We start from the raw sequence: 27,734 nt of genomic DNA, 5'->3' as shown, positions 1-27,734 counted from the left end.
AAAATAGCTAAAGAGCATTTACACAGGCCAAGGAAACAGCAATGTTTAGAACAGGCACTGCACTCGTACGTATATTACATTCGCACAAGTCTAACTGCAAAAAAACATACCAGAATGTGTGCTTTTACCGGGATCTCAGTGGTTTTAATGTTGATTTTAACTTTACGAAAATGTTTTATTCTTGCTTTATCGAGTCTGTCCTGATGTATACCTTTATCTGTTGGTTTGGGTTATTGTCTAAAAAAAAACGATCTAAAACAGGGCATTGTTAAATTGTGCAGCAAAATCACCATCCTTATCTTTGGAAGATGAGGTCATAGAAGAGGGCTCAGTCAGTCTTGTCCAAATCATGTATTCCGAGAGATCCACTTTTTAAAGAGTTTGTGTTGCTTTCCTCTGGTCCTTTTAAAAGCTAATTTTTCTCTGCTGTCATCTGCCTTTTTAAGGAGTCTGGGTGATTTTTAAATTGTATATATTTACATTTTATTTATTGATTGTCTGTTTATGTCATGCACTGTATGCTAGCCGTACTAGAAATTGCCCCTTTGGGATAATAAAGATTTCTTGACTTGATTTAAGGATTATTTCAGACAGGGCTGATATCAGATTGATACTTGACATTGGCTAAGTTACCCTAATCAGCTTATGGAAAGAGTAGAAATAAATTGTAAAAAAATAAGTAAATATAACTTGGAGCCCTAATGCAAAGTATACAGCAGTGTTGTGATTGTTATTACCTGCGCAGTGAGCAGGTCTACAGAGGGGATGAAGTACTCTTCCTGGTCCACTGACATTAGAGGCTGCTCTCTAGAAGCTGCTACGGCTTTTCCATCCTTGGCCGCTGGGTTTTTACCCTGCATGAAGAAATGACAAATATTTCAGTTTGATTAGTCCACTTTTTCAATAGTATTTTACTTTATGTCTCACCGAGTGTATTTTAAACACTATCCACTTACATATTTTGAGACAGTAGCCCAAAAACATAATAATATTATGATACCTTTACATTTTCTTTTATAATAGTCCATTTATATATTGATATAATATCAATATAATAATTTTCATTCATCACGGTTGTCATCAATACCACTACATTGAGGACATCCCCAATACATATAAAGTGTTTATTTATAGTATTTTTCTAATTTATATGACTGAATTTCAAGGAATTTCTTCAACATTCCTCCACCTATTTCTTCTACCTGTGGTGTGACACAGGGTGACACCAGTATCCCATCAGCCATCATGGGTGCAGGGGCCAGAGGGTCGACAACAATACTACACCACACCCTCGGTCCAAACTGCTCCCCAGCGTGGGCCAGGCGCCAGTGGGAGGTGTAGGAGCCCTCCACAGAGGGAGCACACAGAGCTACGCTCACTATCCCGACCTGAATATGCAGAACAAATGAAGTTGGTCAGCAAAATCATAGGAAAGGAAGGATATAAAATACAAAGCAAGAGTCAGGAGGCAGTAATGTGCTGACGGGATCCATTTAATTCAGTGCCACATAGAAAAAGCAGCCAATATGATCTGGGTTAAAAATGTAGGATGCTTTTCTAAAAACAATTCAAAATGAAAACTTCCCTCTTGATATCTCACCTGTCCTGGCAGAAGGAAGGGAACAGACACCTCTCTCCAACGGTCCCCAGATCCCACCGCTAGGTTCCCCCACATGAACTTCAACTAAAAGAAACAAACAGTAATGCTCATGTAAACACTAACCGTATGTAATTGTGTCACACAGAATAATCAAAGATTCTGCTGTCAACTCAGTGTATCCATTTTATTTAATAGCCCACAGCTTTAGTGTATTGAGTCTCAGCAGCAGCAGGTAGTGTATTTGAGTGAAATATCTCTGATAGACCTATTGTCCATTCCTGCTCATTACCAAACAGTAGATAGACACAGTCAGAGAACAACTGGTGAGGACTATGGGGAAAAGCCAAATATCTCACTCAGGAGCTGGTTGAGACGAAAAAAGTGTTGAAATAGAATTCTAGACATCCAATTACCAGGTGGACACAAATTCAACTTCAAGTCAATCCTAATGTGTTAAAAGGCACATCAAGGCAGACTCACACAAAACAGAAGTTTTAATATTTGGTCCCTCAGAGATGCATTTTCTAATGATATAGCTACTCTGGTTGACAATCGCCCTTCCCTCAAAACCACCAGGAACCAGGGGGTTTTCTTTGATCCATATTTATCCCTTGATTCACATTTGCAATACATTTCACAGACTGCCTTTTCATAACATTGCAAACATTAGGCACATTCTGTATCAAAAAGATGCAGAAAAATGAGCCCATAACTTTGTTACCTCCAAATCAGGCTCCACCAGCAAGATTTTAAAGACTCTGCAGCTAGTTCTGAAATGCTGGAGTACATGTCCTGAAAAGAACCAGGAAAAGAGATCGCATTTCTCCTGAATTAGCCTCATTACACTGGCTTAACCGTTAAATTTCGGAATTAATAAAAAATTATCCTCCTCACCTACAAATTCCTAAATAATATGTGACATTACATCACAATTTATTTTGCTGACGCTTTTATCCAAAGCGACTTACAATAAGTGCATTCAACCATGAGGGTACAAACCCAGAACAACAACAATCAAGTAAGTACGATTTGCTTCAAAGATGCCAGACTACAGAGTGCTACATGTAAGTGCCATACAAGTGAAACTAAACTGAAGTTTATTTATTTTATTTTATTTTATTTTATTTTATTTATTTTATTTATTTTATTTATTTTATTTATTTTATTTATTTCATTTATTTTATTTATTTTATTTATTTTATTTATTTTATTTATTTTATTTATTTTATCTATTTTATTTATTTTATTTATTCAAGGTATAGGGAGGCAGACACCCTCTGTACATTTAAGAGTAGGCTTAAAGCCTTGCTTTATGATGAAGCTTATACTAGAACTGGTTCAGGTCTGTCTTGGACCATGCAGCTCTTGATTATGCTATTATAGGCCTTCATTGTGGGAGGGGACACATGGAACTTCTCTTTCCTCTTCTTCCCATTCATAACATTAATGTCTCATCAACACATGTTACTGACTTGAATTCTTCACCTGAGTCCCTCTGCTTTATCGTTTGAATTTATAATTACAACTAGATTTTTTAAATATACAATATGCCTACTCACATATACTACGATATAATAGGCAATACCTCTATCAATACTGCTCCGTCATCGGTCACAACTTTTCTTATTTATGAATAATTTACACATTGATACACCTCTAATTTTTATTAAACACTGCTGTTTCTCATTAATGTTGAAAATGTTGTGGGCTTTCTTACACACAACATCTATTGTATTTCAATCCTTGGACAGGGATCCCTCACTTATGTCACTCTCTGAGGTTTCTGCAAAACCCCTGTTTAAAGTTTTTATTGTAGTTTGTGCTCTGACCTTCCGATTAGTGGATAATCTGCTCTTCCACTAGAGCCACAATTGCCGCCTTCAGCTTTAAACACAAAGTTAATACTTTTGAAAATAATTGATTATTGGAGATTGCTCTTTTTTCCTTCTAAAAGAAATATAACCTTGTCCCTCCAATGAAAACTCGGTCAGATGAGAGCGTATTGACCAACATATCCAACCAAACCGATGCTGCCAGAAGGATAAGCTCTGATGAGAAAAGTGTAGAGGGGTACTGTAGAGCAGTGATTCTCAAATGGGGGTACGCGTACCCCTGGGGGTACTTGAAGGTACTCCAGGGGGTACTTGGGATTAATTTTTTTTATATTTAAAATTAGCATCCATTCAAAAACCCTTGAAAAATTGTTACTTAACAAATATTCAATTTAATATGTGTAAGTTTATGAACTAAATTTTATATTCAGTAGGCTTTTCAATCTAATTATCCTAAAAAAACAGAATCTCCCCCATACCGATGGTTTGACCCAACCTGGCACACGCCACCTGTCATCGCCTGTCATCACCTGCCTTGAAAACTTCAACAATGGAGTCGAGTTGAAGTGCAGCAGCAATACTGCTGAAACACGGAGGGACAAGTGCCAAAGAAGGCGAAACCAGAGCAGACAGCCTTCCCTAAACAACACCGTGAGAGCTTGTGCCTTTTCGAAGGGGCGCTAATACGTAAAAGTTTTCCGTTGTGAAGTTAATGATTCATAACAAGAAGTCCGCGTCTCTACCGGTACCCTTTCAAAATAAAAGCCTGTAATACAAAAGCGGAAATGAAATTGTATGAACTTAAAGCGAACAAATATTTCACAATAAAATAACAGAAAGACACTTCACCAATATTAACATTAACATAGATTGGGTTATTTACACTTTTTGTTTTTTTCTGTGGGGAGAGATTAGCCAACAGTGGCATTAAGCCACCACATCTTCAGCGGTATCTCCCAGAGGTGGGACCAAGTCATTTTTTTGCAAGTCCCAAGTAAGTCTCAAGTCTTTGCCCTCAAGTCCCGAGTCAAGTCCCAAGTCAAGACAGGCAAGTCCCGAGCCAAGTCCAAGTCCTGCAGTTTGAGTTTCGAGTCTTTTCGAGTCCTTTTGATCACTGAGTAATAATATATTTATACAGATCATGTATGCTTTTAAAATCTGTATTTATTTATTTATTAAAACAAGTGCAATTGAAATTACAGAAAAAAATTGTGCCAACATTGCACTTCCCTATTGCACTATTAACCAGTCATTTTTAACATTTAACTCATATTTTGCAAGAATATTCTTCATTTTAAACCACTCCTACAGAATGAAAACATTTGAAAAAACAAGTGCAACTGTAATTATTTGTACAAAAGTGCTAACAGTGTATTTTGCATTTTAACTAGTTCCACAGCAGTTTCTGTCCTGTCCTGTGTTTATCTCATCTCATTTATCTCACCTCATATTGTCTGTGTGTGTGTGTACATGTGAGAAACATAACAAATACTTGAACATAACAATGAACAGGGTTGTGCTTTTTATATGTCAGGGCCCTATGCTGCATTGCATTTGCAAAAGACCAAATTGGCCAAAAGTCTGTCAGTCATTTGTGCACGATGTGGACGTAGTATGATTCCACCCAGTGCCGCTGCGAGCCATTTTGGTGCCCTAAGCATAACTCATCTATGATTACATTAAATAATCATCAATAAGTACAAACAAGAATAGTCAATCTTCTTTAACTTTTTTTGAGCAATTTAATATATCTCTTGTTCTGCCTTTTTTGTGATATACATGGCTAAAAGGTACCTAATATTTCTATACTGAAATGATATCGGCATTATAATTGTAAGCTAATTTATTTAATGACGTTATTGTTGAGGGTTGATTTGTATTTCCGGTTTTAAGTGGGTTGTTGGTAGTGACTCTTATTTTGAAAGGGGGTTTTAAAGGAAGTGGGTGCTGTGATGAGTGAAGTTGTAAAATGAACGGAGAATAAACGGGTGTGCTGTCCCGAGCGCATGACCTGCTCTCATGTCCTTTGTCGGCTGAAGCCGGACTTATGATACAACCAAACGCTCGGCTACATAATTATAATAACTATGATAATTTTTCAGTTGCTTTTTTTTGGTGCCCCCTCAGGACTTGGTGCCCGACGCACAGCGCGTAGTGCGCGTTTTGAAAGCGGCGGCGCTGCACACACAGACTCACACAAACACGATGACAGATACAGAGCGCTCCTTAATAACATACTTTTTAATCTTTGTGTTTTGGGGAAAGGAGCAAGTCTTATCAAGTCAAACGGCTCAAGTCCAAGTGAAGTCACGAGTCATTGATTTTGAAGTCCAAGTCGAGTTGCAAGTCTCTTTACATTTTGTCAAGTCGAGTCTAAAGTCATCAAATTCATGACTCGAGTCTGACTCGAGTCCAAGTCATGTGACTCGAGTCCACACCACTATCTCCAGACAAAACATGAAAGTCATGTTGCTAAGCCACCTGAGTTTTTTAAGAGGAAACTTTCTGAATTCAGGTCATCTCAAGACACGATGCGAAAAGCCTCCCAGAAGCAAGCGGAAACAAGCTACCTGTCAGTAATCTTTTCGATCCTTAAAGAAGATATTTTAAGATGATAAATATAAAAAAAAAAATTTTTGAGCTAATCTTTTATTTAAAACTAAGTTAATGATAATTTTTTTGGGAAGAAGTGTTTAGCTATAATTAAGTTCATGAGTTCAGTTTGAGAACATATCTTTATTATGATCCCAAAAGAGGTCACTTTAAGTTGATAATTATTTTTGATGTGCACAAATCGTTATTTATATTGAGATAATAATAAAAGTCTTTAGTTATTTTACATCTTTTTATTTCCAAATAGTTCAAGAGAGACCACTACAAATGAGCAATGTTATGGAAATTGATGGAGTTTTAAATTTGAATGTGTCTAGTTACAAGGATTAATAAATCACATTACATCTTTCTTTCAACCAAAAATGCTTTGCGCTGGTCAGGGGGTACTCGGCAGAATTTTTTCTTCAAAGGGGGTACGTCACTGAAAAAAGGTTGAGAACCACTGCTGTAGAGGACTGTACCTTAGTATCAGCACTCCAGCTGATAGTCCCAGTGTTCCTCATCTTCCAGTATTTAATAAACTTAGTCCCAGGACGCAGTCGGGTTCCATCAGGAAGGTTTTCATCAAGAAATGCAGCAGTCATGGTTGGAACCACCAGCGGACAGGGACGCTTTGGACGCCTGGGCAAGAAATAAAATCTATTTATTCAGCATTTACTTGAAGCTTTTCGTAAGTGTTAAAGCATATGTGTTCATCATATCTGGCGCCTCCCAGCAAATGTAAACAAATCTATATGTGAATCATTTTAAATGTTTTTCTCTTGTTGTCCTCTTTAGAGCATGTGTTTTTTGGTGACCTACTCTGGGCTGTTGTGCTGGGTGGCTCGAGGCTGCAGAAGGACGGGTGAGGAGCTTCCATCTCTGTGGGAAGAGCTCCACTGTATGCCCCGCCTCTCCATCCTCAGCTGTTTGCGGATCTCTTTGACCTCAGCTTTAAGCAGTCGTTTCTCTGCTTTGAGCCGCTGCTTCTCCGCCTTGCGGAAACTGCGGTCACCTCGCCTGTAGAACCTGAAGTGGGAAAACATAAAACGAGGATGAACTGGGGTGCACATGCTCAAATTGGCAGGGGACCCCTAAGCCAGGTAATATGTGTAAAGTGACATTTCCTATTAGAGAGTTAAAAACGTTCCCATCAAATTTTGTACAGTGGTATATATAAAACATTTGAATCATATTATTTTAACCAGTAAAACTTATTGGGTAGAAAGGTTGTATAACCGGAGACAGCCTCTGCTCATGTTGTAACACAACTGCAATATTAGACTATTGATGTTTATGCACTCGTCTTTCCCCTGCCTATTCAGTCAACTGCTTTTTTCTGATGAGTAAATTCTCACTTCATTTTGTAAGCAGAAATAATGTACATGTTTATTTGCATATGGAGCGAGGAAGGGTCTGCATTGAATATTGTGATGATTTGTTTATATCTTCTAGAGGCTTTTTCCCTTTACGTCAAAATACCAATTATTTAAAGAACTGAAGACAAGACAAAAAGGTTTCGTACTTGCTGTGGTCAGGGGCAGGTGATCCGTGTTCTGGGATGGACAGAGGAGTCCTTGCTCTCACCAGGTTGTGACTGGGATCATGAGAGAAACTGCAGGGTTCGCACAGAGTACAGGACGTACACACACTGATGAGAGACAGAGATGGAGGGAAGAAGGGCAGGCGAAGGTGAGAGGCAGGGAGTGTAGAGAGACAGTTAGAAAAAGGAGGGCAAAGCAGAGGAGTGAAAGGGTCATTCTGAAGAGCTGACATTATGATTATAAATACACAGTTTCAATAACTTCATTGACAAATTATACTTCCGAATCCAATGACAGAGGACTGTTTGTTACTATATAATTTAACAGATTTCTGTAAAAACAAGCAGAGTAGCTGGAGTAAGACTATTCAGGTTAACAGTCCCATCCTAATGTCTGAGATATAAGGGAAAGAATTGATGCCCGGGCCACACTGGAAGCGTGTGCGTCACAGAACGTCTTGCTATTCATTCACGGCGTGTGTGAGACGCATGTCTCAGCAACATCCCAATCCTAGGAGAGTCGGGTCTCGGCTAGTTTCTATGCATATCATGTCCGGTTCACAGCAAAAAAGACAGTGAAATTAATCTTTGACCACAGTTTGACTGTGTTTCTGTTGAATAAGTCACTACATACAGTTGCAATCAGAAATATTCAACCCCCCAAAGATTTTAAGGATTTATCAATTAAAGTATACAGAATCTTGTTCTTTGATCAAGATTCTGCTTCGGATGACTTCTTTATGAGTTGAGTGATAAAGAAAATCAACACGGAAAATGCAGGATGTAGTATTTGTGTGTAGCAGTATATTTTGTTAAGATAGCCATGTCACAATTATTCAACCCCTATATAATATTGTTGTTTTTAAAGCTGTCTGACAGTTTTTCTGTCCTAAAGTTGAGTTGAAACATTATTAAGCCTTTAGGAACTCTATACTGATCCTTCATTTGCTTCAGCTGTGATGCATATATAAACCCCACCCATGAAGGTATTCAAGGTGAGTTGCAATCATGGGAAAGACAAAGGAGCTTACACAAAAGCTGAGAGAGGAGATTATTTCATCACACCTGAAAGGCCTTGGGTAGAAGAAGAATTCTCCAAAAAATGATATTCCAAGAGACACAATTGGGAACATTATAAGGAAGTTTACAACTGATGGAGCAGCTTCAAACATGCCTGGCCGTGGAAGAAAGCCCAGCATTTCATCAAGGACCCTCAGCAACTTAGTCAGAACAACTCAGATAAACCCCTGTGTGACTACAATACACCTACAGGATGACCTGATGAAGGCTGGTACAAGTGCTGCAGTGGCAACTATAAGACGTGCACTGAATAATAAAGGACTTAATGGCTCTTTTGACCACAAGCAACATCAAAAGTCGACTAGAATATGCCAGGAGGAATTTGGATAAGCCTACAGAGTTTTGGGTGAAAGTTCTATGGACTGATGAAACCAAACTGGAACTGTTTGGACGTATGGACCAGCGGTATGTCTGGCGTGTGAAAGGACAGGCTTATGACCAGAAGAATACCATCCCCATAGTCCAGCATGGAGGTTGGTCAAAGATGATGTTGGGCTGTTTTTCTGCGGCAGGAACTAGCAATCTTTATTGTGTACATGGCATCATGGATTCACAGAAATACCAGGCCATTTTAAAGAGGAATGTGATTCCTTCTGTTGACAAATTGAACCTTGGTGATCATTGGACTTTCCAGCAAGACAATGATCCAAAGCAAAATCTCCAAGTCCACCAAAGCTTGGTTGAGAAAAAGATCCTGGAACGTCCTGGAGTTGCATTCACAGTCACCAGATTCAAATTTGATTGAAAATCTTTGGTGGGATTTAAAGAAGGCAGTTGCAGCATGGAAGCCATCAAACATCACTGATCTAGACGCTTTTGCACTTGAAAAATGGGCAAAGATTCCAATCAAGAGGTGTAAGAAGCTTGTCCGCACTTACCAAAAACATTTTTTTGAAGTTATAAAAGCTAGAGGATGCGCCACAAAGTACTGAAGCTGGGGGGTTGAATAATACTGGACATGCACATGTGTTGAAAGAGAACTTCAAAGTTAAGTCAACTTCTGTTGTCAAAATAAATAAAATACGCATCAATAAATATCTTTTGTTGTTTGATGAGTTTTTTTTGTCATTTATTGTCATTATCTGTCATCCACATCAATATAATGTCTATTGAGGTGAGGGGGTTGAATATTTCTGATTGCAACTGTAAATGTTTAAACACTTCTTGTACCTGTTTCACAGTAAAAGCACTTGTTTTTTATTGTTATTGTAAGACCTGAAGATGCATGGCTTCATACCGTAGTGTCCTGGTATCTACTTGAGTATATACGCCTACTTTTATTAAAGGAAAAACAGCAGTCATAACAGAGTCCCACATAGCAGGCTACTCTGCTCCCTGCCCTTTTGTTCTCTTAAAAACAGATTTGGCTTTCACAAAAGCTATACAAGATGAACTTTAAAAGACCTCACGTCAACATATAAAACACCATACACATAATAATATAGTATAACATAGTAATATGTAAGCTATGCTAGATCAAAATGTAAAAAGCAATCCTTTGAATCAGCGATCATTTGCCACAGGACAGAAGTTTTCTATGCAGGCACTGTGGCCTTCATTAAGGCCTGATCAGTGTTTTATTGTTCAGTTAATAGCTGTGAAAAGACTCCTACAAACACAATGATGTCCACACACTGCTACTTGCATCTCTCTCTCTCTTTCAATTCAAGAACAAGAAGCATTAGTGAATAAAACCCACTGAGTCTCAAACTAACAGTCAACAAATGTTGACTGTTTTATGAAATTAATACGATTGCTGCATATATGAGTTAGTTTTTAAAACCAAACACAGCAATATTCCACGGACCAAACCACTGTCACTCCTGTTCAGCCATTTCACATTAAAAGTCTTAAAGCAAAGTGAAGGCATATGCCCATAAAACTGCAGAAAATGTTTAATTGGAAGTAGCTTAATAATGACTAATAATAACATAACAGCAGAACTTTGTTTGTGACTTTTCACTCATTTAGGTGATGCACACTTTTAAAGTGACTTGGAATTAGCCAATAAGATGCTAAAAAACATTTACCTGCACTGGTAGCCTCCTCCGGTTGTCTGTCCCCTGCAGGAGGAGCAGGGAGGAGTGGAGGAGGATGGTGCTCCAGGCAGGGTGGAAGACACCTCAGGAACCTGCTGTGCCTCTGCCCCAGCCACTGCTTCCCCTCTACTTCCCCCTGCTCCACCTGCTGCCCCTCCCACTCCCAGGGGCTTGTGGATGCAGCACTGTCCAGAGAACTCCCTGCAGATCTTCTCCACCGCCTCCCGTACCACCTGGTCCTTAAACTGCAGGGATGAAATCAGAAGAGTGTAAGAATACAGGTCTTGGCTTCTCCGGTGTCCAGCGACGGTGTGACCTTTTTACCTTCTCCATGTAGGAAGTGAACCACGCCGGAGGCGTCTTGTCTTCTTCTTTGGTGCCTTTCACTTCTTTCAAGATAACCTGATAACAGGAGAAGTGAATATTCAGTCAGGAAAAACTGCATGTTTACAACTTTATCAGCCTATTACCTTCGCTATTGTTGTTTGGTTTATTTGTTATCCAGCAGGATTAAGCAAAAACTATTTTACCATGCCCTGTTCTGGCACTGCAGCCTGGACCTTGCGGCTGACTACCTGGGCCAGGGTGGGGCAGTGCTGTGGGGGTCTGAAGCCCCGCTTGGGCTCTGCTCCACTGGACTTGGTGGCGGGGACCCTCATGGACTGACCTCGAGTCTCATACACGTTCATGTGAAGTCGGTTTCCCTGCCTCGCTGCACTCTGGGAAACAAATGATGGGTAATTCACAACTGCAGCAATTTTTGGATGAATTTCTCAACTAAGATTCTCAACTCTGTACAGATAACAACAAACCCGCTAGGAGACTGGTGTTCCCCGAGGCATTGCTGTATCTAAGTATCTGTGTACATTTTTTAAATAGAGTAACTATCTTTATACTTGCAAAGTATAAAGATAGTTACTGTAGTAATTTGCAGTAACTATCTTTATACTTACTAATTTGCAAAGTACATTTCTCCGCATTGTGCAAGACTTTACGTCTATTGGAGAGAAGTACACTGGAGACTCCTTTACATATATGGTCCTCATAGTTTTGCTTGTTTCATGACTTGGTGCCATGTAAAGTGTTGTCCAAAATTATAGCACAACAAAATTAAAAAGAAAAAAATTATATTATTCTATTGTCACATTATATTTAATGTTATATTACACAGCACTAATTACATTTGAATATATCTTTGACACGAAAAAATTTAAGCTGAACCGTCAGGCCGTCACTCATTTCCATTGTTTGCTGTTTTTCCTTTTTTATGATGTCACTAACGCTCCCTCACCTTTCCGTTCAAGCTTCCTGCCCTCTGGTGATACTTGCTGGTGTCAGAGTCTGCCCAGCCCTACTGTGTTTAACCTGTTGCTCATTGTTTCCCCATCTCCTGGTGCGTTTTGCCTCTGTTCTCCCTTTTGCTTGTGCCAGATCATCTTATATTATATGTGACTAGCCACCCAGTCTTTATTCCTCAAGTCTTATTGGTAATATTCTCTTAAACTAGTTTTTTTTACTGTATCATCACCTCCTCCAGTGTACCCCTGTAAGTAGCAGGAAATGAATGCATGAAAGTTCACCTTTCCAAAATTGTTTGTATTGCATATGTTAAGGTCTCAAAATTGGCTTTGTCAAGTAGTAGTAGGCGGTTACCTCTGTCAAGCTCAAACAGGCAATGTGAGCTGAGCTAAAGTATGGTGTAGACTACCTAATTGTTTCCCTTAAGTATATAAACGTCCATAGCAATTGAACATTTCATCAACTTACCTTCAATGCCTCCTCATACTCCACTGGAACAAAAGCAGAAACAGATTAAACACATGACATTAGTATTCATGCAATGCTAAATAGATGTTTGGTTTTTAAATTATACTTCTATATGTGACTAAATCTATTTACTTACCCTGACTGTTGATGGACACCTGAAAGTAGAGAGGAGAATCATTCTCATGTAAATAGGTCGGTTACTGATTTGGTGATAGAGTTTTAAGAATTTAAGTTTGTAATTTTAAACTGCTGTTTAGAGTCCCTTAAAAAATAACTCATCTCAACTTTATCCATGTTGCAATATTCATACGAGCATAGACCCCATTCAGACCTGGTATTAACATCCATCCTGAGTGACCGGCTCAAAACTGGTCAGCTCTAAGCCGTGCTCACGGTCAATCCTGCAGAGGATCTCCTGCTCCTCCAGACTTTCTGCAGACTTTATCCTATGGGGCCAGGTGGAGAAAGTCTGCAGACTGCAGACTTTCTCCACCATGCACTGAAATCTGTAATTTAGTGCATGTCTGAAAGCAGCTTAAGTTTAGGTCTGAATGTTCACGAATTGTATCCTCAATGCATTCTAAAATGGAATCTTTCTGACCACATTCAGATTCTTTCCCCAGAATGTTCTTGTGAACACAAATGCATGCTGAGCCACATATGCCCATGCAGCTCACATCACTGACCAACTACTGTCGTCAAAATAATTCAAATGTCTTTCTATGCCTCTCCGTGCCTAAATGTTGTTTATTTGTGGCCACAACAACGACACTGATAAAAATATCATTCCATTGTAGTGCTGCTCACAGCAGCTTAACAAACCAAACTAATAAAATAATGAATTTAAGGAAAAACAATTATAAAACAGTATGGAAAGTTTAATTAAATTTAATTGAACAAAATAAAACCATACAATTTAACATTAAGAAAGGAGACAGGTTACATAGGTTTCATTAAGATACCCTTTGGAAAACACTAGGAGAGCCAATATCCATGGCAGTGTGTTTCACAGTTTAGATTTGTAAAAACAAAATGACAAGGAAGCAAACTGTTAAAAGCCTCTCACCTCCTCGTTCTCCTCGTCAAAATAGGTCAGCTGAAGGCTGCACAGGCCAAAGGAACGCTTCACCTGCACACAAATAAAACACATGGACAGATGAGAGGAGGACAGCGGACTTTGGGTCAGCTGTTCATGGATTTCTGTCAAACACATATTTTCATATAAAATGGGACATGACTCATTTTCCTGAGTAGTGTGTGTCTTCTGTGTGTAGCCTGTGTTCATCCCTGCTCTGCCAGATGAGGCAGTGTTCAGTGGTTTCCCCTTACACTCGTGCTGAAAGCTGGACACTGTATCGAGGTAACACACTTCTCACTGTGGCTCCCTGTGTTACTTTAGCATGAGCGACTGACAGCTACTGACTCTTATAGTGTATAATCCACCAAATCATGACAAATGAAAAACAGATGCTGCCAATCCTTGTGCAGCCAACCCACTAACGTCTTAAATAAAATTAAAAAAAACTGTGAAGTTTGATGTCTGTGACTCAGCAGCACTCAGACAAATGAACTCTTCAAGGCAGCTGTGGCTCAGAGAGATTGACAATAAATCCCAGGGCGAATGGCATTTACAATGTCGATTATTAAACTAGAGAGGTGCTGCTTTCTTGTCCTGTGTTAATGCACCAGAACCTACTTCAGAATTATTCCTTTTCATCATTGCGCTCAGCGTCCTCCACGAAAATTTCTAAAATATACTAGGGCTGCACCTAACAATTATTTTTTCGATTCATCTGTTCATCTAACAATTATTTATATTACTCGATTAATATCATAATAGACGTTTCAAAAATAAAAATTTATATTTATTTATCATTTTTTATATCATTTTCTCCTTAATACAGACAAATCTGAAAAAAAAAAACTATGCACTGCAAGGCATGTTTTTCCACTACAAAAAATTGCCTAGTCTGAGCTGTTAATCTGGCTTTTACAGTTCTATATCTCTCCAAAATGTTATAAGGGAAGAGCTTGTTCCATTAAAGTAAAAGGAATATATCAATCTACATTAAGCTGTCCAACAACAAAATAAGTATAAACCAAAGTAAAATTCAAGTAACCCTCAGAGGGAATATAAACACTGTGTAGATTCACGTTTAGCTGTCTATCAAAATATTAATCTTGAAGTAGCCTAACCAGTTGTATCAATGTATGTATGAAGTCTGATAATTAAACAAATGTTCTTTTCTGATTTCAAGTAAAATAAGGTTTGCATTAAAGGGCTCTGGAAAAAGGCATCTTAAAATTAACTGCTTAATTTTAGAAAAGATGTAGTTTGACTTTCCCCATGTCTTCTTTTTCTAATGTATAACTACATGTTACAGCTAAACAATGTCAACAGACATTAACATTTAACCACCTTTAACTATCCTCTTTGTTCCCACTTTCTCTGGTTCAGTGAAGTAAACTATTCCGTGTGCTGCCAGGATTTACTTCTGTAAAGAAGAAAAAAACTGCACAGGTTAAATAGAAACGCTGTGTCATAATCTAATAACGGGTCCATATAGATCGTCTTCTGGGTAAATGGTAAATAGTTTTGTATATATAGTGCTTTTGTAGTCTAGATGACCACTCAAAGTGCTTTACAGTACAGTTTTACATTCACCCATTCACACACACATTCAAACAGTGCATCTATGTTATTCTATGGGGCGCCATTCGGGATTCAGCATCTTGCCCAAGGACACTTAGGCATGCAGATGGGTCAGACTGGGGATCGAACTGCCGACCTTGAGGTTAGAGGACGACCACTCTACCCATCAGCCACAGACCTGGGTTCGACCTACGCTAGATGATCGTGGACGATTTTTTCAGTTCAGCTTGCTCTTCAGGTGAGTCCATACCTTGACTGTGAGCAGCCATCTTCCTTGTGAGGCACGTTTGCAAGTCGACTTAATTGGATAAACGATGACGTTGATTACGTTGGCGCGTTGCCCCAGCCCTAAAATATACAGAGCTTCATCATAAAGTATGTGGTGCAGAGTGAAATTAGAAAACTTTATCTTCATTCTACCCGGTTTATCCTCAGTGAGAATTTTTCAGTCAATGCTTTGACAAAATTAACCGATTCGTGTGAGACACTTTTTTTCATACAATTTCATGTCAGGTATTTCATGGTCTGTTAAGCAATCAGGAAAATCTTAAGACCCAAGCTCAGTAATTCAACTCAATATAAAGCATTACAACATAAACCGAATGTTGTGCTTTTACCTTGAAAAATTCTTAATAGTAAGAGATTCAGAGGATCAGCCCCAGAAAGTCCATTGAATGTCTGTGTCAGTCTGAATCTGGGAAATACAAATAATAAAATTATGTAAAGGACCCAGCACGACAGATGTTATTGGCAACATGCTTCAAGATGTCAACAGCTGCTGTAGTTTATTCAAGGGCGTAGAAGACATGTTTAACTCTGTCGACAGACTGATGGTACACTGACCTGCCCCCTCCACCACTTCTTCAAGCAATTTACACTAGAAAGTGTGAAATCGATTAGATGAATTGTTCACAAGATAAACATTATCCTGGGTCCTTCCTAACCAACCATAGTCCCCTTATTTCTTAATTGTATTCTCTTGTTTATAGCCATTTTCTGCTTTGATGTTGTTTTACAGCATGTAAAGACAGAAAGACAGAAAGACAGAAAGACAGAAAGATAGAAAGACGGAGAGCTGTTGTGGAATAAGGGTTCTAATTAACGGTTCTCAGTAGTTCCCTTGCCCTTGGTCTTCAGCCTAGACTCAGGAGTAGCCAACAGGACATCATCTGAAAATCTTAGGCTACAGGCTGGTGAGGACTGATTGTGCAATGTAACTTGGTGCCAAACCAGCCAGTGCTGAGCAATAGAAAGAGTGATGTTTTAAAATTGATTCCAAAACACAAAGGCAGTCAGTCTAAGTTTTCATCCAAAGTTACTTCATGTGGTAACAACACGCTACGCAAAGACATCTGAGAACATAGCCTGAGACAGGCAGAACATGGCTTTGCTTGTGACATAGAATATAGATTTCTGTTTAGAAGGAGATAAGCTGAAACTGCATGTAGTCAAATTGTGATGTGGGACTTCCAATAATTGTTGACATAATGAATGTACAAAGAAAAGCATGATATTCTTTCTTTCTAGCTGTGACAGTGCTATATCAAACCTTGACAACAAATAGATATTAAAAGTTTCATTTTTTTAATTGTTTTGTGACCTATGACCCCTTAGTGGTTCTGTACTAGTCACCGCTTTGCAAGACAGTGAGTTATAGCCTTAACCAATCCAGCTGCATAAAACGTGACCTGTATCTATGGTAACTCAAGGACCATATGATTTTCAATGTCGGCCACAACGACAGACACAGTTTGGTCCTGTTGTCCACGTACACGCTTTGTCTGGCTTCATCCCTCATCACCAGGCACTTTTCTCACTGGTTATCATCATGTGAACCAAGAAGCTGTTGTCCAAGAAAATACTGTGTAAACATTTTACTGTGAGAAATAACTCCTGGACTTGTTTTCCTTCTATCTACCCACTACATTATATTACATAACATATAATTTAGCTGACGCTTTTATACAAAGCAACTTACAATAAGTGCATTCAACATTGAGGGTACAAACCCAGATCAGCAAGAATCATGGAAATACAGTAGCTTAAAAAAAGAGTGGGTATCCTCCAATGCAGGTCTCACAGTAAGAAGACCTTTACCAGACTAGTCTCTGTTGCTCTTCACACATGAACTGATAACCTCATCTAAAGTATTCAGTTATTAATCAATGATGTCGGATCATGACTCTGGATTGTTCAGGTCACTTTAACCCTGATATACTGACTGTGTGCGTCATGTTACGTCTTGTGTTGTGTCAAGAGTTAAAACTGTTGTATGTCTAGAGAATAAAAACAAGACGAAGTATACGTCAGTCCTGTTTGTGTCCTAATAACTTGTGGTCAGTGATTGTTTATGGTTAAAGTGTGAAGTGAGGGCAGGTCAGAGGGGGAGTGAGGAGAAAGCAAACTCCGACAGAAACTCTGACACAGAACGACTAGACCTTTAATAAGCGTCTGTCCTGAAGCAGCATTGTTATAATTATTCAGCGGCCGGACATCGCTAAAACGATGAACGTAGCGGAAAACCTGAATCGATTATGCTCTGATCGATGCAGAGACATGAACGTCTGCATTGCTATGCATCTAAGATTGAGATATTTCCGCACCTCTAATGTATATGTATTTAAGTTTTACCTGCCTTATCCTAAATTTCGCCTATATTTATTGGTAAGAACATGAACCTCAGATTCAGCAAAGTCTTCTTTCTTAAGAAATGTGTATATATGATGTGCGTAAACATGCAAATGCCACCTGTGCATATTTGAGCAAGCCATAGTACCACTTATGGCTATACTTCCCGCCCCATGTTATAAAAGTGTTCATAAAAATATGTTAAAAGAATAAAAAGAAGTAGAAGAACTCAGTTTGTGAGTTTTGAGATTAGAGTCCTGATTTAATATTTTCAGACAGGAAAGTCTAGACATTTAAGCAGTGTCAGAACGGAAAATTAAGAGACATACTAAAGCAGTGCAGTTATTGCTGTGTCACCTGTGGGTCGCACTGTCACTGAAATAGAACTATAAACTAAAATAGCATGAAAAAACCTCTACAAAGCAAAGTGACTGATGACTGCAACAGGAGGAGGTCAGAGACTCTACCTCAGTCACTGATATGGCTGAAAAAAATATGTTACACTGGTATGTATTGTGCTGCTGCTGGATCAGCTTTCTTCATGGAATCACTACACATTGTGCAGCATGTTAAAATAATAGCAGTGCGTATATGACACTAGTCTCCTATCTTGTGTTCAGGTTGACTCATGAGCCATGGAGTTTTAAGCATAACATAAATCACCTGGAGAAATAGTAGGTAAACGAAGGAAAATAGCTAACATGGTGATTATCAACGATTGTCAAGTTACTTATTGAAAAGAAAGCCATCTCAATGCGTACCTTGTGCAAGACATATACCTACTGCATTATTTTGCAGCTCAAAGGAGTTGTGCGCTCCTCTGGACTTTGCAGTATTTGGCATGCAAATTAATATATTTAGATAAATGTTATAAATCAGACTTCAGATTTTAAGTTAATGATAATGATGGTAATAATGATGAATTTATATTTTAATTTACTATTATTTATTATGTATTGATTCAAACGAATTAAATTTGCAATTAAGTCAAAACTTTGAATAACAGTCGCCTAATTTGCTGTGACCCCTACAACAGGTTTTGACCACTGGACCACAGTTCTGTTCATACATCAAAATGAGGACATAATGCTAATTATACAGTAGATATGTTAACTATTATTAGGATGAGTGTTAAAACAGTTATGCACCATTGTTTCCAAAGTGGCAGTCGATGCTTGTTTGCAGTTGATGGTGAAAGAAATCCGGTACGGCTGAACACAAACAGTTGTGTATGGGCCATTCTACCGAATTGGTGCAAAGTCAGGTTGGAAATATTTTTAAATTTTGTATGTTTTATTCCCAAAACTTTTTCCGTATATATTTTGTACCATATCTAAAGTACACATATCTAGTAAAAAAAAAAAGTCAATTTTTATGTTGTATTTTCAGACTGTGTTGGAATGTTTTTCCTCTCCCAAAAATCGTCACTAGCGAAACATAGTAATAAACTATAGTAAAAAACTATTATTATTAACCTGTTAAGATTATGTTTCCTTCCTTTCTTTGAAGAGTATTTTTAAAAATATTTCTTGAATGTTTTCACATTAAAATCAATAAAAATGGAATTTTTAACAAATTTCAAAGTTCAATTTATACAATTCATCAAAATCTAAATGCAATATTTCCTTGTAAAATGCATAATACTGATCATATTGATTCCAGAGTTGATGATTGATGAAATTGAACATACATTAAACCAATCAGTATCATAACATTTTATTTGATAACTCAATATACTTCATTTTTTACAAAACATACAGTGTTTCGGTAGTGACTGCACTGTTTTTGGAGTGACCACAGTATTTTGTTTGCAAGGTTGCATCATATTTCCTCAACCTTATTGCTTAATCTTAACTCATAACATGCTTTTGGTTGGGAAAAATTAAAAACACAGATGTTTTGTGGTCAATAGAATAATTTTATTCTTGAAAACTTTGCCAAATAACTGATATTATGTTGTACTGTATGTTTAAGGGGGTTTAGTGTCAGACACCATCACAAATCCAATTCACAAATTTAACTTTTCACATACTGCGGTGAACACTCTTGAGGGAAATCTGGACATGCCTCTGTGTGACGTTTTCTGGTGGTTGGATTAAGGTGACGACCTTGTCCACTGTGTACCAGATCTTGTCCTCTAGTCGTGGCCAATAAAAGTGGTTTCACCCAATGTTGTGCGTGAGTTTGACCTCAAGGTAAAAATTTTGGTCAGAGAATTGGAAAAATGTAATAATGGATATGTCCTGTGAGCACTATTAAAGTATTTTTGCAGAACTAGCATCTCACGAATTGGCAAATTGCAGCAGTGAGATCGGCTTCAGACTGTTGAATAATGTGCAGTTAAACTTGGCCATATGTTTCGGTAGTGACTGTTTCGGTAGTGACAATTATAGCTAACTTTGAGCATAACTAAAGAATGCTAGCAAGCACATGGCTAGTATACACATCTTTGAAGAGGTGTACACACATAAAAACATAATACTTTGCATAAAACCCCAAAAAAGATTACTTAATTGAAGAGAATATGAGTTCGGTAGTGACAATTCTTAAGGTTACACACTGATTTTCAGACTTTGGATCACATTTATATCAAAAGTATGAGATTCAGCTATTTACCATTCAGCCATGAGGGACAGGGGTGCAGTGTCACTGCCTGGTAAAAAATGCAGGGATGTGGCTAAAAACCAGGCTCAGCCAATGGACTAAAACTATTGTGTTTCGGTAGTGACATGAAAACTGGGGACATGATTTTTTGAGTATAGCTTTTTAATTTAAAAATTAAACCCACAATAAATCGAATTCTTCCAAGTTCTGTTTAAACTTAATCATAAAGATCTTTGAAATAAGATTATTGAAAAAAATCTAAAAAATTTAAAAAGTGTTATTTTCAGAGATGGAAATTTAGATGTCAGGGATGGGGACAGCTACTTCCCAATAGAAAGTACCCTATAAATGATAATTTTGTATATATTTAGCATATCCCTATCTCCTTTAATGTCTTGGGTTTAAATAGACCATAACATATTCTTAGTAAATATCTATGTCTGAATACTTAACTGTTTTGTAAATAGTTTTTCTTGTTGGGGGACAATACTTTGCACCAATTCGGTAGAATGGCCCGTTTATTGGGCATGACTTTAAACAGGTATTATGGCGAGAAACCTGCTCATTTCACTAAGACTAAAACTTAATCCAGGTGACAATATCCATAGAAACTTGGACTATGGGCAGAGAAGGTCTCTGGTTCGTCTCTGGTTAGACTCCACGGAGAGACAACAAAAGACGAACCTGGATTGATCTGTCCAAAAATCCAAGAGTCTCCCTACCCTGTCTAGTGCCCCTGAGCAAGGCACCTTACTCCCCAGACATCTGCTCCCCGAGCGCCGTACATGGTCGCTCACTGCTCTGTGTGTCCTGCACCAGATGGGTAAAAAGACGAGATTAAATTTCCCTACCTGCATGAGTGTGCCTTTGCATGTCTGTGCATATGTTTGGGATGAATAAATGGATCTTAATCTTTTTAATACATGAATAACAAGATTGATTGTGATCTATGCGCTTTGTTGTGAAGTTCTTAGTTAAATTTCATACCAATGCCAAAAATGAAACAGGGATGGCAGGGATGTATTGTGGTATTAGGCCTACACCTATTCATTCATGTCAAAACCAAATATTCCTGACTGTAGCTGCTGCTATGTAATTAACAGCTTTATGTTGCCTGATCGGCTCACAGGCCAAGCATACACCTCAGATGCTGGATGTGTGATTCAAACTGACCACAGTGTGTCCATGACGACAGGTCGCTATAATAACACCGGAAGAACCTGTATCCTCCCTGTCCTCTGTGACTCTAGTGTCTCAGCTGTGCTGGGAGGATTTTCACAGCTTCCATATTTGCAGCTCACTGGGCACGAGCTGCATGCCGGGTAACGCTAGGGCTGTTTCAGCGGCATCTGTGTGCATCAGTGACAGCAGCTATGAAGCTGCCACCGCTGAGACACGACCACAGTGAGCAGCGACTTGTGGAAAGAGTGTATGTGAGCGGGCAGACTCTGACTCTTACCATGGCCTCCATCGACTCCCAGTTCTTGGTCTCAGATCCCGACAGGAGGAAATTCTTGGAATTTCCCCTGAAATTCACCTTCAGGTTGATGTAGAAGTCCATGGCGTCGCCTGTCTGCGATTTAAAGCATATTACACGCAACAGACAAGGACCGTTATCGCGGACCAACAACGGCTATTTGGGTTAATCTTGCCGATCCAGTCCACTGTGAGTTAGTCGTCCGGGGGGATGAGGCGTATTTTGTGTTTACATCAGCGCCCTGGGCACGCCCACCGTGCACCACGTGTCCGGAACAGCGAACGCCACTTCTGCTACTACGTCACTGCGCAAAAAGGGTCAGTGAGTGATGCGGAAGAGAAGGACCACCCGAGGACGGCGGAGCATCAACATTAATAGTAGTAGTAGTAGTTCAAATAATGATAATAATAATAATACAAACAATACTGTTATTAAATCTCGATTCTTACCAAGCAACACCCCAAAAATTGTGTTATTAATAAGAATAAAAGTCATACTTATAATGCAATGCAGCTTTTGGCTTAAAGCCACCTGCATCCATCCTCTGACATTGAACAGTCTTGTATCCTTGTGTATTTCACATATCACTGTCATTAAAATATTGGATCAGGTTCAATATTTCATTGAAAATCATAAACAAGTGAAGAGCAAAGCAGTTTAAGGCTGATAATAATCATAATTGTTTTTATTACACTGCACATTTAGAAACACTAAAGGATGCCTTACAAAAATATTACAAAATACACAAATAATTTAACTAAAACCAAGGTTAAATCAGTTTTAATTCATGCTTTAATGAAAAATTAAGAGTAATAAATCTGAAGGATGAAAATGAAACCTACAAGAATAATTTCTCATTTTTAGGGCGATACCAATATTTAAACAAAAATCCGGCCGATAGCCGATACCGATTTTTATTTATTTTCTTTTTTTTGTTATTCATTCACCCTTTTGTGCCAGAAAAATAAATAAATCATTATTTAAAAAGCACTATTAAAAAATGTTCAGCCCTTTATCACTCTTATCTTTTAATGAGCACAAATTGAATCAGATTTATGAGCAATCTTTGATTTAGCTGAACTGTATTTAACAGAGACTCTAGGCAATGTGATCCAGTCTAGGACAGAACAACATACATGCTGAACAGGTTGCCATGATTTGCCACAGAAGCCGTTCTTACACAGGGGGATTAGCTCAAATGGTAGAACGCTCACTTTGCATGTGAGAGGTAGTGGGAACGATGCCCACATTCTCCACTATTGAACCCTTAATTCCCCTTTGTGAGTGACAGCCATTGTCTTCTACCTCAAGATAAAACTTCTCGGTATCAAACCCCTGCAAACAGGTGTGCATAGGCTTGCTTTGGTTTCTTGAAAACCTGTCACTTCTCTTTCCAGATCCTCTTTCATTTTTAACTTATTAGTGGGAGGCTACAGGTATTTCCACTCTCTGGCCCTTTGCATATCTTGACATTGCGTGTAACCCTAATGACTCACACCATATCGAAATGCTATACACACCTTGAATCAAGGAGCTCCACACAATACCATTTGGTGGGGGGTTAAACGACCTGCAAGTTTAAACACCAACTCTGAGTATAGGTGAAGATCCTAGAGAGATTTCATACCTGAAACCTCCCACAAGTCTTTTAGAACTAAAGAAGCCTCTTGGACGACCAGTGTAACATCTTCAAAAAAACACAAGCAAGGCCAGTTGCCTATGTACGCAGGTACAATACCAGAAACCATAAGTTAGACTCCTGTTGTCCCCTAAATTGTTCTCCAGTAAAGAAATGATAACCAACTATGGTCTGCAAGCATTGGTTAAAATCCTGTTTTTTCAGCAATAGTTTTTTTCTTCTTCTTGTGTCCACAGCCACTTGTCTCTTAAGAACAGGAAAAGTTTCAATTTTAGGAGATACATTTTCCTGTGAATAGGACGAGGTGGCTGAGTGGTCAAGGCGATGGACTGCTATTCTATTGCGCTCTGCACACATGGGTTCTAATCCCATACTCGTTGCAGTGAAGTTAACAAGACACAAAGTTCTACTCTAATTGACTGAATCAGCTTACTCTGCTGCTTGATATTATTATCTCAAATGCTGTATTCTCGTCACGTGTACTGATAAAAACACTGACCAGGACTATCAACCAGGTGCTCTGAATGTCTCACGAACTGGAAATGACAGATTAGAAACATATTATTGGGGAAAATATGAGCATTTAGTTAGTGTCTAAGTGAGTAAATATATACTGGTTTTCTATTTGTTATTTCTTTTCCTATGTATGTTGTATTTATTGCGTTTTCTGTTTCTATGTTCATTGTAAGCACCAATAACCAGAGCAAATTCCTTGTAGGTGTAAACCTACTTGGCAATAAAATACTTCTGATTCTGATTCTGATTCTGGTGATACGCCACCATGTGCTCTCAAGAAAAATATCCTTCCTTCTTGGCGGTGGCTCTATAACTCTCTGAACCATGCCGGAAGGATGGAACTGCATTTTTCTGTATAATATCAGTCCATGGCATAAAAACAAGGAAACCCATATTGTTTTAGAAGGGGACTATATCAAACTGAATTACAGAACTTTCCCAACCAGACTAAAATCAAGATATTACAAATTTCCTGGAGAATGTGGGCATCGATCCCACTACTTCTCGCATGCTAAGCGAGCGCTCTACCATTTCAGCTAATTCCCCATCTGCAGAGCACTCTGTAAATCACAACCTTGTCCAGTATTCCCTGAGGGTCTGTGATGAGAGACTTCATTCATTTGTCTAGGCAATGTGATCCAGTCTAGGACAGAACAACATACATGCTGAAGAGATTGCCATGATTTGCCACAGAAGCTATTCTTACACAGGGGGATTAGCTCAAATGGTAGAGCACTCGCTTCGCATGTGAGAGGTAGTGGGATCTATGCCCACATTCTCCACTATTGAACCCTTAATTCCCTTTTGTAAGTGACATCCATTGTCTTCGACCTTAAGATGAAACTTATCGGCTGCAAACAGGTGTGCATAGGCTTGCTGCGGGTTTCTTGAAAACCTGTCACTTCTCTTTCCAGATCCTCTTTCAGTTTTAACTTATTAGTGGGAGGCTACAGGTATTTCCACTCTCTGGCCCTTTGCATATCTTGACATTGCGTGTAACCCTAATGACTAACACCATAGCGAAATGCTATACACACCTAGACCCAGGGAGCTCCACACAATACCATTTGGTGGGGGGTTAAACGACCTGCAAGTTTAAACACCAACTCTGAGTATAGGTGAAGATCCTAGAGAGATTTCATACCTGAAACCTCCCACAAGACTTTTAGAACTAAAGAAGCCTCTTGGACGACCAGTGTAACATCTTCAAAAAACACAAGCAAGGCCAGTTGCCTATGTACGCAGGTACAATACCAGAAAACATAACTTAGGGTCCTGTAGTCCCCTTAAATTGTTCTCCAGTAAAGAAATGATAACCAACTGTGGTCTGCACGCATGGGTTAAAATCCTGTTTTTGCAGCAATAGTTTTGTTCTTCTTCTTGTGTCCACAGCCACTTGTCAAATTGTAACATGTCTCTTAAGAGCAGGAAAAGTTTGAATTTTAGGAGATAAATTTACCTCTGAATAAGACGAGGTGGCCGAGTGGTCAAGGCGATGGACTGCTAATCCATTGTGCTCTGCACGCGTGGGTTAGAATCCCATCCTCGTCGCAGTGAAGTTTACAAGACACAAAGTTCTACTCTAATTGACTGAATCAGCTTACTCTGCTGCTTGAGATTATTATCTCAAATGCTGTATTCTCGTCACGTGTACTGACAAAAACGCTAACCAGGTGCTCTGAATCTCTCACCAACTTGAAATGACAGATTAGAAACATATTATTGGGGAAAATATGAGCATTTAGTTAGTGTCTAAGTATGGTGATACGCCACCATGTGCTCTCAAGAAAAATGTCCTTCCTACTTGGCGGTGGCTCTATAACTCTCTGAACCATGCAGGAAGGATGGAACTGCATTTTTCCGTATAATATCAGTCTATGGCATAAAAACAAGGAAACCCATCTTGTTTTAGAAGGGGACTATATCAAACTGAATTACAGAACTTTCCCAACCAGACTAAAATCAAGATATTACAAATTTCCTGGAGAATGTGGGCATCGATCCCACTACTTCTCACATGCTAAGCGAGCGCTCTACCATTTGAGCTAAATCCCCATCTGCAAGCTCTCTGTAAATGACTTACTTGTCCAGTCTCCCCTGAGGGCCTGTGATGAGAGACTTCATTCATTTGTCTAGGCAATGTGATCCAGTCCAGGACAGAACAACATACACGCTGAAGAGGTTGCCATGATTTGCCACAGAAGCTATTCTTACACAGGGGGATTAGCTCAAATGGTAGAGCACTCGCTTTGCATGTGAGAGGTAGTGGGATAGATGCCCACATTCTCCACTATTGAACCCTTAATTCCCCTTTGTGAGTGACATCCATTGTCTTCTACCCTAAGATGAAACTTATCGGCTGCAAACACGTGTGCATAGGCTTGCTGTGTTTTCTTGAAAACCTGTCACTTCTCTTTCCAGATCCTCTTTCAGTTTTAACTTATTAGTGGGAGGCTACAGGTATTTCCACTCCATGGCCCTTTGCATATCTTGACACTGCGTGTAACCCTAATGACCCACACCATAGCGAAATGCTACACACACCTTGACCCAAGGAGCTCCACACAATACCATTTGGTGGGGGGTTAAACGACCTGCAAGTTTAAACACCAACTCTGAGTATAGGTGAAGATCCTAGAGAGATTTCATACCTGAAACCTCCCACAAGTCTTTTAGAACTAAAGAAGCCTCTTGGACGACCAGTGTAACATCTTCAAAAAAACACAAGCAAGGCCAGTTGCCTATGTACGCAGGTACAATATCAGAAAACATAAGTTAGAGTCCTGTAGTCCCCTAAATTGTTCTCCAGTAAAGAAATGATAACCAACTGTGGTCTGCACGGATGGGTTAAAATCCTGTTTTTGCAGCAATAGTTTTCTTCTTCTTCTTGTCTCCACAGCCACTTGTCAAATTGTAACATGTCTCTTAAGAGCAGGAAAAGTTTGAATTTTAGGAGATAAATTTACCTCTGAATAGGAGAAGGTGGCCGAGTGGTCAAGGCGATGGACTGCTAATCCATTGTGCTCTGCACACGTGGGTTAGAATCCCATCCTCGTCGCAGTGAAGTTTACAAGACACAAAGTTCTACTCTAATTGACTGAATCAGCTTACTCTGCTGCTTGAGATTATTATCTCAAATGCTGTATTCTCGTCACGTGTACTGACAAAAACGCTAACCAGGTGCTCTGAATCTCTCACCAACTTGAAATGTCAGATTAGAAACATATTATTGGGGGAAATATGAGCATTTAGTTAGTGTCTAAGTATGGTGATACGCCACCATGTGCTCTCAAGAAAAATGTCCTTCCTACTTGGCGGTGGCTCTATAACTCTCTGAACCATGCAGGAAGGATGGAACTGCATTTTTCTGTATAATATCAGTCTATGGCATAAAAACAAGGAAACCCATCTTGTTTTAGAAGGGGACTATATGAATCTGAATTACAGAACTTTCCCAACCAGACTAAAATCAAGGTATTACAAATTTCCTGGAGAATGTGGGCATCGATCCCACTACTTCTCGCATGCTAAGCGAGCGCTCTACCATTTGAGCTAATTCCCCATCTGCAAAGCTCTCTATAAATGACTTACTTGTCCATTCTCCCCTGAGGGCCTGTGATGAGAGACTTCATTCATTTGTCTAGGCAATATGATCCAGTCCAGGACAGAACAACATACACGCTGAAGAGGTTGCCATGATTTGCCACAGAAGCTATTCTTACACAGGGGGATTAGCTCAAATGGTAGAGCACTCGCTTTGCATG

General features: G+C 39.0%; 1 protein-coding gene and 1 non-coding gene across 3 annotated transcripts in view; one reads left to right on the top strand and one right to left on the bottom strand.

The window, feature by feature from the left end:
• The window catches only part of LOC133970535 (next to BRCA1 gene 1 protein-like), a 44,984-nt gene extending 22,817 nt beyond the window's left edge, over positions 1–22,167 (bottom strand). The window contains exons 1-13 of one of the 2 annotated variants that reach the window (XM_062407396.1): positions 21,798–22,167; positions 13,520–13,582; positions 12,590–12,608; positions 12,454–12,476; positions 11,217–11,405; positions 11,011–11,088; positions 10,678–10,931; positions 7,550–7,675; positions 6,847–7,053; positions 6,507–6,666; positions 1,601–1,684; positions 1,203–1,388; positions 738–854 (exon numbers count right to left, since the gene is read on the bottom strand). In XM_062407396.1, coding sequence (XP_062263380.1) covers positions 738–854; positions 1,203–1,388; positions 1,601–1,684; positions 6,507–6,666; positions 6,847–7,053; positions 7,550–7,675; positions 10,678–10,931; positions 11,011–11,088; positions 11,217–11,405; positions 12,454–12,476; positions 12,590–12,608; positions 13,520–13,582; positions 21,798–21,899 — 1,608 coding nt within the window. In that variant the 5' untranslated portion in view covers positions 21,900–22,167. The remainder of the gene's footprint in view (positions 1–737; positions 855–1,202; positions 1,389–1,600; positions 1,685–6,506; positions 6,667–6,846; positions 7,054–7,549; positions 7,676–10,677; positions 10,932–11,010; positions 11,089–11,216; positions 11,406–12,453; positions 12,477–12,589; positions 12,609–13,519; positions 13,583–21,797) is intronic. The other variant, XM_062407397.1, reaches the window with a different exon arrangement.
• Positions 22,168–25,439: 3,272 nt separating this feature from the next.
• On the top strand, positions 25,440–25,521 carry trnas-gcu (transfer RNA serine (anticodon GCU)). Its single transcript has one exon. It is a non-coding gene; the product is annotated as a tRNA-Ser (tRNA).
• Positions 25,522–27,734: the final 2,213 nt, after the last annotated feature.

The sequence above is a fragment of the Platichthys flesus genome, chromosome 16, assembly GCF_949316205.1.
Source record: "Platichthys flesus chromosome 16, fPlaFle2.1, whole genome shotgun sequence".
In the NCBI taxonomy this organism is placed as follows: Eukaryota; Metazoa; Chordata; class Actinopteri; order Pleuronectiformes; family Pleuronectidae; genus Platichthys; species Platichthys flesus.
This window is presented reverse-complemented; position numbering and strand designations above follow the sequence as displayed.